A 12433-nucleotide genomic window follows, 5' to 3' on the forward strand; every position below is an offset into this window, starting at 1 on the left:
CAGGTATTGCAATCAACATGGACCAGAATCTTAAAGGAATGTTTCCCCACATCTTGTAGAATTCATGCCATTAAGAACTGAGGCTTGTTTCAAGAGCAACCTGGCGCCCACATACGTGGACATCACATTTTTGGTTGTGTGCACCATAATACTTAATTCTTTGTAACTGGAACCTGTTGAACACAAAAGAAGCGGCTTCACGTTCAAAGATAATATCTGGTTATTATATTTATTGGTTCCTCCTAACCCCAAATAGGTAGAAGAAATGCAAGCTCAGGTCTTAGGAGGTTAGAAATTGTTCTTTGTGTTTAGACTGCTTTTTCGACTCCATGTCACACAAGACCATGGGAGGTTCAGACATACCCACGCTAGATGGCGATATATTTATATTTAGTGCAAAACTGAACTAAAAACAGACACGAAGCAGAAAGTATGGCGCGGAAATGTGTGTGGATTAAATCTAAAGTCTGAAACAAATCTGCTTTTTTGTTTGTTTGTTTGCTTGTTTGTTTGTTTTTGGAAAACCTGGTGTCTTAATAATAATGGGTGAGCTGCTGTCTAAAAAATTAGGCAAATAATATTTTGCTGTCAAGTCCATTCTTATGGAATAAAATAGTGGCTGCTAACCTGGCTAATGTTTTTGTTTTCTGCTGTCTGGAGAAACATCTCTGTGGTGGATCAGGCATTTTTTTATTAGTAGCTTTATTTCGGTGTGCTTGGATATGGATAGTTTAAGAAATGTAAGTCAGAAGGCATATCCTGAAAAGGATTCAATAACTACAAATACGACAGAGGAGAAGTGTACACAGTGTTTAACACGCATGATAGGATCCGAATGGCTCCCTGTTGGAGATACCACGTGAAGACCTTATTTAACACACGCTGAGTTTTCTCCATGGCAAATAAACCTAACAGCTCTAGCTGAGTGGAAATGGGTGTGTTAGAGCAAGGGGGAAAAGTCTGTTATGTTTAGATTAGTATTTCATTAATATAATCTTAGATTTCCTGTGTAAAGAGTGATGGTGATGAGTAAATGTACAGGGTGTAAGAAATGTCCGGAACCAGGGAGAATATGTTGAGCAAATGTGTCAAGCTGAATATATGTTGACAAATTCTAAAGGAAAAAAAATATATATATGAAAGTATAAAGTGTGAAAATGTAGACCATAGTATGTAATTAATATCTAAAAAGAAAAAAACTCTCACTGGTTCCTGACTATTCGGATGCCTTGTAGTTAGACAGGTCCATGACGGGAAACCTCTCAACTATAAATCTTTTCAGCTTTTAACAGCTGCTGTATTCATTACATTCTCAGATTTTAATGAGAACTGCAAATGATAACATGACAATCTTCTCCCCAAGACTCACCACAGATGGATCGTAACCCATCGCCGCCTCCAGACAGAGAGGATGAGACTGGTGAAGAAGAGGATGATGCTATCGGCGATACTGTGTATAGCAAACACTGGCTTTTTAGCACGTTAACTCGCCTTATACAGGTATTCACTGAGCTTCCAGGGAGCACTGATAATACATTAGTAGATCTAATTGCAGAGTTGTTTGAGTATGTGTTTTTTTCTTGTAGATGGTGTCTGAACAGGACTCGGAAGAAGGAGAGGGTCTGACAGAACTATCTGATGAGCTTGAGGAAGAGCTGTGTAAAGTCTGGGATATGGCCATGGATAAGGTACATGTTATCACAAGTGACGTAGTGTGTATATATTCAATATTTGAACTGTGAACCTTTTTTTTTAAAGGGGGTAGGGGAGGGTTTTTGGCCAACACGTATCCAGAGGTCCAGTTTTTTTCTCATCCTGCTGCTGTCAGTACAGTTTTTCATAGTAGCCTTTAGTTTATACAGTTACAGTTTACAGAGAAAATGATTTCATAATCTGTATAATCCAGTACAGTTCCGTTGACCTGTCTAGCTAAACTGTGCCCTGTTTTTTTATAATATAAATAGTACATCTTACACAAGTGCATCTTTCATTAGGGATCATACGATGGTTCTGCAGAAAGATTTCATGTTGATGTGTGTATATATAAGATACAAAGTGTATAAAGTAATAACAATAAAACCCACTTGACTTCACTGTTAGTTACCTTGAATTAAAACAAGCATCAGCTTATTACAATTTCAACACATGACTATATTTCCAGACAAACTAATTTGGGATGTCTTCATTAATCCACTGATATAATTTCAGGCTTCAATTTTGTTGTTGTCAGCTATGTTTACTGGCTCTGTTGTCGTCAGGATGTGGCTGGGTTTCTGCAGGAGTTCAAAACGCCAGATATCCTGCTGGGAGTAATTGCCAAGTCACATAATCCACGCCTTACTGTAAGTAGACCATGGTATACTGTGCAAATTGTAATAGAAATAAAATGAATACAAGCGCTTAATTTAGAGAGAATGATGTATGTATGCTGAGTTTACTTTTGAAAATATTCAATTTGAACATTGATCTTAATTATGTTATCATATTCAAATAACTTATTACTGTGGCTTGCTGTCGTTATGTACTGTAATTATTGAAAACAGGAACATGATGGTTTGATAGGAGTAATAAGATCAAACAAGGAAATGTTTGTTGTTAGTGCTGTTATTCTTAGTCAAATAAATTATCAGATATCAAAACCTCTACTATTAGTGTAACATTGATTGAAGGTTTGCATTTGCTACTCTTATAACTACTCTTATACTTTCATAACTTTTTATATACTTGTAGCTAATAAAGTAAACTGACTGTTTTGTTGTTGGAACATCAGAATTATTTCATCCTGTGTAAACTGTGACAGTTGGGTCTAATGGCAGAGGTTTCCTCAACATGGGAAGTTCGAACTGAAAGAAAAATTATATGAAATAATTTCTGAAATTCTAATATCCTGTACATTGCTGTCAACATATGAGCCAGCAGTAATGCAAGTAGTCATAACTTTAGACAGTATGCTATAAAATATAATATTAGAAGAGAGAGAAAAACAGAAGGGTAGTTGGTACAATGCTTGGGCTTTTAAAAGGTCAAGAGCACAACAGGGTTAAATATCTGAAAAAATCAAAAGTCATAAGTTTCTTTCTATTTCAGCTGTATATTAATATACTGCATACAATTAGTAATAAGAGGGACTAGACTTTTTTTGCCCATCAGAGTTATCATCAGAGTGGCCCCAGCTGACAAGCTGTTTTTTTGTTTTTTTGTTCTTGTTTTATTTATGGAAAGTTTGTCAAATAAATCCACACCCTCTGTTACAGGAAATCTGTATAGGAATTCTGGGAAATATGGCCTGTTTCCCTGATACATGTATGTTCATCAGCCAGAATGACGAACTAGGGTGTGTAAACATCCTTATGTTCTGTAATAATAGTGGTTAATCAGTACACTCTTCATTTTAATCATCATAGTTATGTTTGTTTGTTTTTCTTTTTCTTGCTTCTCTTTACCCCTAGTGCTGTGCTGCTCTTACTGCTGGGTGACAGTGATCCTCCCACACTGTTAGAGACATGCAGGTGAGATATTTGAGGTTGTAGCTGTTATATACAGTGACAGAGAAGTATAAAACAAAATAACAAATCCAAAAACAAAATAAAAAAATCAAAACCAAAAGGAGCAAACATTACCTACCTTTTCTTGTTTTTGTTTTATTTTTTGTTTTGTTTTTTTGGAGGGGGTGTAGGCACTCCATCCAGACTCCTTGAGACCCTGTGTAGGAGAAGCGTTACAGAAAATGGAGGGAATATTTATTGAATTGAAGGAAAGAAAACTGATCAGTTATCAAAGTTCGTCATTAACATGGTACCCCAATGCATATAGACCAGTGCCTCCAGGATTTTGTGATATTTAGAGTAGTATTTAGAGGAGCCTGCAATTTTTCAATATGTAATGTGATGTCATCACAACACACCCCTCTTTGATTCACTGTCGAATATGAGCACAGGTATCATAGAAAGTAATTACATATGTGTCTTCACTGATTGTAGTTTAATAGAAGGAGGCTGTGCTTGCAGTATCGCTAATACAGGTAGTTTTAATGTACAATGTGGAAAAAAAAACTCAGTGAATTGCATTATAATTGTCTGTGAGAGCCTGAAAGTCCTGATGGACCTAATGTTACAAGGAATCCCTAGTATCTCAATTAGGTGTTTTTCATTGGATTTTTAATTTTATTTAATTTTTTTTTTTTTTTTTTTTTTTTTTTACATGAACATCCTAAAACTCCATTCTAAAAAAAAGATTTGCAACACTAAATTGGATGCATGTCCAATATGTGCAACTCATGTAACCATAAAAAAGGTTGATTTTCGTTTTTGCCTTTGAAGAACACATGCAAATTGATTTGAGTTTCATCAAATTTTGATTTTGAAAATGTATTCATGTGACTCATTTAATAATCATAGTTAGTAGCCATAGTTATCCACGTTATTTTGCCAGTTCCTGAAAACATGTTACAGTCACTAGTTCTACCACCATCTACCAGCTCTAGCATAGTTCTACCAATACCCTTTTTCCCTTGTGCACATGTTTCCATTGTCCTTACTTCATATTATTTCATTTTTTCAGGCTTCTCCTGACGTGTGTCTCTCAACCAGATGTCTCTCCCTTGTGGCTACAGAGGATACAGCAGCAGTCAGCTACATGCAACAACCTGTGCTTCATAATGTGCAGTTCTACAAATGGTAATCATATGGAATTTTATGGATGACATCGAAGCAGCGTGTTCTTGGTTAAAATTTAAACACATTTTCATCTTGTTTCATTGTGTGTGTGTGTGTCCCCTCTCTCTCTTTTTTATTAGTGGACTTATTGATAAAGGTAGGAGAACTTGTTGATAAGCTGTTTGATGAGGATGAGGAACTGATGAAGAGTTGGCTTTCTGGGCCAACTAGCAAGAGTGACCAGGACAAGGATACACATCAGGATGTTGCTTCTGCATTACTGGAGGCTGCTGTACAACTTAGGTGGGACACATTATTGTATTTAATTGTTTGTGTGTGAGACTGAGCATAAACTTTTGTGTATTAGCCTTTTAAAAATTTGCTTAAAAAGTCATTTAAGCAAATATATAACATACAAAAAATACAAAAAAATTAATTTACAGCTTTTACAGGATTTTTTACGGCTTTAGAGGATTTACTTACATTTGCACTTGAAGTTTGATTTAAAGACTAGGGTAGAATGTGAAGATTATTACCTGTGTGTGTTTTCAGGAAGGAGAGTCCAAAGGCTCTTGAAGCATATCTCCATGCTCTTCAGCTCTTAACTACTGTAGATGAAGGCATGCAGAATCTCGGTGAGACTTAATTTGACTTTAATTATGTAAAGATGATCCAGGGCAAGTGTTAGCATATATAACTCATTTATTACTTTAATTTACAGTAGCCTGTGTGAGATTGGTTAGAGCTATCATCCTAGTTTGGTTGTCAGTGAATGTTAATAGCCCAGGCTGCTGACTGAAAAACAAAAATTTAACTTGATGGAACAAACAGTGACATGCATGATGGATTATTTTATGTCACACTCATTATTATCTAAAGTTCAAACCACATGTTAGTCAGAGTTTCAGCTAAGTCATACCCTGAGCAATACATCCTGTTCTTCTTTTTCTACCCCTGCTGATAAAAAGTTGAGTTTGTCCCTAAGTTTGTGCTGATTGTTAGATTAGACAAAATCAGTCATGTCCCTGACCAAGCAGAACTCTCCACATACTGGCACAACTTACATGTAAATGTAAACTTGGCACCCCTTGCATGACAGGTTCTTTATATATGCTCATACTTCTGAATAAACTTTGAGAGATCTTGACATCTGAATAAACTTTGAGAGATCTTGACATCTGAATAAACTTTGAGAGATCTTGCCATCTTCTCTCTGTCTCTTGGCAACTTTCCCAGGATCCTGAGGAAGCATGTAGTGGGATATGTTATAAAGAATCTCTCCAAACAGAAAAAAAAATAAGAATGTCTTTATAGGAAGGAAAGAAGGAGAGCATACATAGTGTCGAGGGAACATGAAATTTAGTCCATCCCTAACTAAAGAATGTAAAGAGCATATTATAATGGTGACACATTTTACAAACCTGAAAAGTCATTATTTTTTGACAAAATTTACTATTTATTTATTTAAATAGGTGAGGTTAAATAGGCAAGACATGAATCAAGTAGCTTTAGGGAATTATTCGATTTTTTGGGTTCTGCCAGCAAGGACAATCCTGTGTAAGCATAGCTGTTACTGTCATACTTACAGAAGATCGTGGACATTATTTGGCCAATCCATAGATGTTGTTTGTTTTCTGTAGACCAGTCAGAGCCAAGATATCACCTAAGCTCCAAAATATACTCCTTGTATATGTTCTTTTGTACATTGGGTACAGGTCCTTTCAGCTCTTTTTAACAGATTTCATAAATTTAAAATTAGTCAATTTATCCATCTAGTAAAAAACACAGCATCCTTGGTCTTTACTAATGTAACTATTGACACAATAGTCTGGATGCTGTACAGTGATTCTGTTGGTCTTTGGAACAATGTTCCTACATGTATTTGTGACAGTAGGTCTGTTCAAGATTAAGTTGCAACCACATTGCAGCAGTATGTGAGCATGTATGCTTTTTCAGGAACCACCAAATCACTCTTAAGGCTACTTTTCTGTAATTTTCTTACAGCTTTTTACAGATATTTATTACTGATTACATTTTGTGTTTACCCTAATGCCTTGAGCTTTCAGTGGCAGACAGATGTTATCACCAAACTAAACAGGCTGTTACTGTTGTCAACTATAGTTCCTGTTGTCAGTCAAAACATTATCACTGATAATGCTGAACCTTCCAGAGTCAATAAAATAGATCTGTGGTTTTCACACTTCTGAATAAGATGCTTGTGGTGTTGACGTACCAGAGTAAGAAGATTTTTAAAAATATGACTAAATCGATGAAAATATATTTAATAAATTGGATATAACTAGTTTTTACAAAAGGACAGCACAATGCAGCCAGACAAAATGAGGCTTGCAAGTAAGCATGACATGTCTATTTTTATGAGAAACATATTGTGTGTGTTCCACTTCTAAAAACAAGAGGGATTTTGAGGAATGTCTGCACGAAACTTAAGTTTTACACAATTGACAATTTTATTGTTTAGTGATTATTTTATAGAATTATTCTCCTGGTAACTTTAAAATAGAGCTCAATTAATTTCTCTCTCTCTCTCATGTATGTGCAGTTTCAGACGAAGGGTGTGGTGTCTCATTATGGAAGGTGGTGTGTGAAGTTGTGTGTGAGGATCTCTGCCAGCTGGATGACCCTCCTCTCATCCTTCAGGAGCAGAAGGAACTCCTGGCCCCTGCCCTCGCTATACTATCTGCCTTATACAGCAATCTTCAGACAAACATCAGTGAGGACATACACATTCACTCCCTTGGCGTCTAAGGCTGAGACTGCGCTCTATATATTTATATATTTATTTATATTTATGTGTGTGTGTACAGGTTCAGAGTTGGTGGCTAGTCTTCTTCGCATCTTGTACTTTCATCATGAAAATCAGCGAGAGTTGCATCAGGAGTCAGAAGATCCACTGACAGATGGAAAGACGGATGAGGAAAGAGATGTACAGCTCCAGGTGTTGGCTGACATAGCAGCAGAGTTACTGTCGACTCTGATCACACATCTGCCCAGGGTGAGATGTACAGAATGAAGGGTTAGGTTACAGACCTCAAATCACCTGCAAACATTTAAATTCATTCCGATTTTTCTTCACCATCAAATCTATTAAAAAAAATTATTCTGACAGACCAAGTGTGTGATCTTGTAGGGCATTGTGTCAGAGTTGCTGAAAATGGATCATCTTACAGAGAAGATCTGGGTGTCAGCTATAAAGACACTGTTGCCGCAGCACAGCACATCTGTAAGTCCAACACCGCTTCCTTCCTTCTTCTTTTCCTTCCTCTTTTCCTACCTACCTTCCATCTTTCCCTCATTCATTCAGTCCTTCCTTCCTTCCTTCCTTCCTTCCTTCCTTGATTCATTCAGTCCTTCCTTCTTTCCTTTCTTCCCTTCCATACAAATTTCTCTCTCTCTCTTCTCTCTCTCTCTCTCTCTCTCTCTCTCTCACTCACTCTCTGTGTGCCTGAGTGCTTAGACATACTGTCTTTCTCTATGCACAGGTGCTGTGCTTCATTTCCACACTGACGGAGGTAGAGCCGAAACTAGCAGACGTTATAAAGAAGGAATGTTCCAGTGCATCTGAATCAAACGAGCCTGAGCCAGAGACACGGTAAAATGCACTGTTTTGGATTAGGCATGCCAGATTACTCCTTGTATATACAGAAAGAGAGTCAGGGAGTCTGTTGGAGCCGTTCCAGTTCCAGTATGTGTCCAGTTTTGTTATGGACTGAAACAAACATTTGGCTCACAGACACTGAAAGTGATGTGTTTATATTGACTTCTGGGTATGTGTGCATTATTGTAATAGTCGGTCTATTTAATAAACAAACCTTTCTTAAATGACTGAGTTGTGGATTTTATTTATGTTCAAGAATGCCACTTATTTTTATTTTTGAGACCTGTTGGGGATCAAGCTCCTACCTTAGAACTTGTACCTATACATGATGAATATATAATCTCTTTCCACTTTATTACATACACTTGGAGCTGTCATGCAATTATCCAATCATTTATTCATGTGGCAGCAGCACAATGACAAATTCTTATAAACACAGGCCTAGAGCATCAGGTAATGTTCACAGGCAGGAATCTGAGGTTACAGCATTCATAGGACTGTTAAAGAAAAAACGCCACCTGGTGGACAGGAGTTCAACTTGATGTGGTTTGCTGCTGCTGTTCTGCCTCTGCCTCAAGGTTTGATGTTGTGTGTTATGAGATGCTTTTCTGCTCAGTGTAGTTGTGAAGAGTGCTTTTTCTAAAGAGCGTTATAGTCTTCCAATCAGCTCGCACCAGTCTGCATGTTCCCCTCTCACTTTCCTCTTCAACAAGGTATACAGGTTTTCCTGTTAAAGTGGACAGTGACTATATTTTCAATATATTTCAACATATTTTCCATTTCTTCAGTGTCCTCTCAGTGCGTGCTGTAGTGTTTACCATCGTCAGCAAAGCCTCAAACTGAAGCAGATCTCGATACTTAAATTTACTTAATGATTGTGATAATTATGCATAAAATATTACACATTCAGGTTTTTGCTATGAATCTTTTATATGCAAATGAACCAGTTCCATCTAATTTTTTGTGACATAAAATGAAAAGTAGTTTAAATTGAGAATTGGTCACTTGCTTGCTTTTGGTCTTTGAGTCCATTATATTTTTGTTGATGATTCTCAACTTATCTCACGAATCCTCCTGAATACCATCCAATTACAAAGCAAAATTTAAATGAGTAAAGTACATTTTGACATCATTCACCCCCTTCTCCACAGGAAACCATTACGCACAAGATCTAGGCAGTGACGCCAGCTAGAATATAACAGCTTTTTAATTAACGCTTGGGATTGATATGCAGAGCAGCAAACGGCTCGATTATCATGGAAATGCAGAGTGTAGGAGGAAAACCTGGCGGAAGCGTGCAGCAAAGGCTGGATTTTAGCAAAGCCACAGTGATGATGGTCGGCTGCTAATATTAGTATTAAAGCTGATCTAGCATGCATAATTTTATGGCTTGGAGTTGGCCCAAAAGCTCAGAGAGTGACGTTGTTTCATATAGCTTACTTGGCTTGACTTTTGTTTAACAATGCAGTGTGTAACAATGAAAGTGCCCATGCCTTTTAGAGATTCTGTCAGGTGTTTTTGCTCCTTCTGAGGTTATAGGTTGATTAGAAATGACTGGTGTCCAGGCAGACAATTTAAAAATAGTGAATCAAATGATTGGAAAAGGTAATTAAAGCCTGATAGCTGTTGCTAAGCTGAAATTATTCATAGGTAGGATCTGCAAGGACTAGAACTTTAGTCAAAAAAACCCACACAGGCATAACAGTTCTATCTAGGGATTCCACTGAAAAATCAACAAAATAAAATAATATCTAAATGGTGTCCAAATCCAAATTTTTCCCTTGAACAATCAACAAAATAAAATAAAAATCCCTAGTTTTAACTGTTAATTCATGGAATATGCCCACTATTTGTGGAGTTGTCCTGTAGTGTTTTGACATATTCTAAGTAATAGAGAAACAGCCACTAAACCCCCAAATTAAAGGATTTTGATTACATCTATAATTAAAAGAAAAAAATAGTCATGCAAAATATGAACATCCTGGAACTCACTGAACTGAACAGACATAAATATACAGGGCTACCTGGGAACACTTTCAAAAGATGAACAATATGGTGATTAAAAATACATTAGCATCAACAATACAAAGCTGTTGAAGAGACGTGTGTACAAATGTATGTTTCCTGGCACGTATGCTGTTCCATTCAACCCTCTCTCTCACGCACTGTGCTCACTCTCTCATGTGGTGTCTTTCCTAATCTCTCATTTGCCTTCACCTGTCTCATTAAAGCGTTAGTAACTCCGTCTAATCAAGTCATTTTGTCATTTCCTGCAGCCGGCGCGTCTCTATCTCCTGTCAACAGTATGACAATGAAAGTTTCCCCTCGGCCGTCACCGTCATGAATCCTTCTGTTGGCCCAGAATAGACTGCTGACGCCATCGCACCTTTGATTGCTCCTGTCTGTACCTTCATGCATTTTTCCATGTTTTTTCCGCCTTTGTTTAGATTGCTACTTAAATTTCTTCTTACATTTTAAGTCCAACGATAATGTTTTTTATGTTACTAAGCAAAGACATGCATGTTCAAGTGGTATGTTGAAACACTGGATGATTACTGCGGACTGCCATGAGTGATTAACTACATATAAATGAAGCGTTTCTCACGCTCAGAGTTAGGCTGCAAACTGTAATCCTCCCTGAGAATCTTTCCAGATCTTTAATGCTGTGTGTACATAATTATATTATATAGTAAGTGAAGCATCCAAGATTTGTTTAGTTTCTGGCTTTATAGCTGGTTGTAGCGAGTGTATGTACTGTCACAGTGGGGTAGCTGAGATTAGGAGAATCTCCAAGCACTCTCTCTCTCTCTCTCTCTCTATCTCTCTCTGTCTGTGTGTTAGAGAGAGAGGGAGAGAGAGTGCGTGCATGCGTGCACGTCTAAATCCTCTGAGCAAAATGAACAGAAGCAATGATAGATGCATGGGTTATGTCTTTGACATCAATGACATTGTTTTTGCCACCTGTACACATTTACATGCATGAATAGCTTCTGAAAACTCTGTATGGTTTATGTACAATCATGCCTTTACGTCATATCATTAAAATAGGAGAATATTCAGAGTTTATGCTGCATTCTTTACCTTGGAACTGGGTAGAAAGAACATGGAATTCCATCAATTCAGACTTCTGTACATTTGTTATTTCTGATTTGTTAGCAACAAACTAGCTGACTGTCACAAGGAATATACTGAATATCTACCTGCTCAAAAAATGCAGCAGTATAATGTAGAATATAATATAATGTATAGTATAATGTCAGATATTAAGAATGTCTGTATGCTGAATTAAGAAAAGTAAATGCTGGTATTTATAGAATAAATGTAAAAGTTAGAAGTGCTACATTGTTTACTGGTGATGTTCTGAGGTTTCATGTTGATTTGTCACTTGCTGAATTTGGGATTGAGGAGACAACTTCACCAGTAGAAATGGCTTTGTTCCGAGTCAGAGATCAGGTGTTAGTCAGATGCACAGACATCAAATACATATAATGAATGCCTTGTGTGGATATACTGTTGTCTAGATGTAACATAATGTGGAATTGTGTTCAGTTATATTCAGTAATCTTGGTCCTAATTTGAGGAATTTGCTTGCTTTTAACCCAGGTTTCATGTTTAATAGTAGGTCTGCAAATGATTCAGATACACAGTTAAAATATGTGAAATTTGATTTCCTAAAAATGTACATTTCAAATGGGTTGGAATCATGAGCTAGAATGCGATTTGCTTCAAGCACTGCTACCTGAAGCTGGACCCAGTATTTGAATGAATCGAGCTTTGTTGTGTCTTTTACTGCCAAATGAGCCTGTGTAATGAGGTGAGTCTGTAATGAGATGAGTGGGCACCGTTGAGCTCACAGTAACACGGCTCTTTCTCTCCAGCAGGAGAGAGCCTCTTCAGCACAAAGGGCTAGAAGCTGCATAATGTCAGCCTGCTCTGTCTTTAATTAACACTGAGCTCCTTTTGTGTGTCTAGAAAAAGGGGAGGGCGAGAAAAACGCCTGAGCTGTTACGTTTAATTAATTATTTTACTTCACTTTAGTTTATTGCTATTATGGCTCAAGTACTGTATGTGTACACAATCAATTTTTTCAGATTTCAGTCCTTCACATGTTCTTGTGTTATATGCAGAATTTAAATAATAATCAATATTTCCAGGCCATTTA

At 37.0% G+C, this 12433-nt stretch overlaps 1 protein-coding gene across 2 annotated transcripts; it reads left to right on the forward strand.

Moving 5' to 3' along the window:
- The first annotated feature begins 406 nt into the window (after positions 1–406).
- On the forward strand, positions 407–11260 carry saal1 (serum amyloid A-like 1). Of its 2 annotated transcripts, XM_058407424.1 has the most exons (14): positions 407–546; positions 1364–1500; positions 1587–1688; positions 2259–2342; positions 3255–3334; positions 3450–3509; positions 4561–4676; positions 4796–4958; positions 5208–5290; positions 7216–7386; positions 7481–7668; positions 7804–7896; positions 8156–8265; positions 10548–11256. In XM_058407424.1, the coding sequence occupies exons 1-14, from the start codon at positions 543–545 to the stop codon at positions 10636–10638; spliced, it is 1482 nt and encodes a 493-aa protein (XP_058263407.1). In that variant the 5' UTR covers positions 407–542; the 3' UTR covers positions 10639–11256. The 2 variants fall into 2 exon arrangements, with proteins under 2 accessions (XP_058263407.1, XP_058263408.1); XM_058407425.1 differs by lacking the exon at positions 407–546 and having other exon boundaries at positions 2231–2342; positions 10548–11260.
- Positions 11261–12433: the final 1173 nt, after the last annotated feature.

This window comes from Hemibagrus wyckioides, linkage group LG14 (assembly GCF_019097595.1).
Source record: "Hemibagrus wyckioides isolate EC202008001 linkage group LG14, SWU_Hwy_1.0, whole genome shotgun sequence".
Lineage (NCBI taxonomy): Eukaryota > Metazoa > Chordata > Actinopteri > Siluriformes > Bagridae > Hemibagrus > Hemibagrus wyckioides.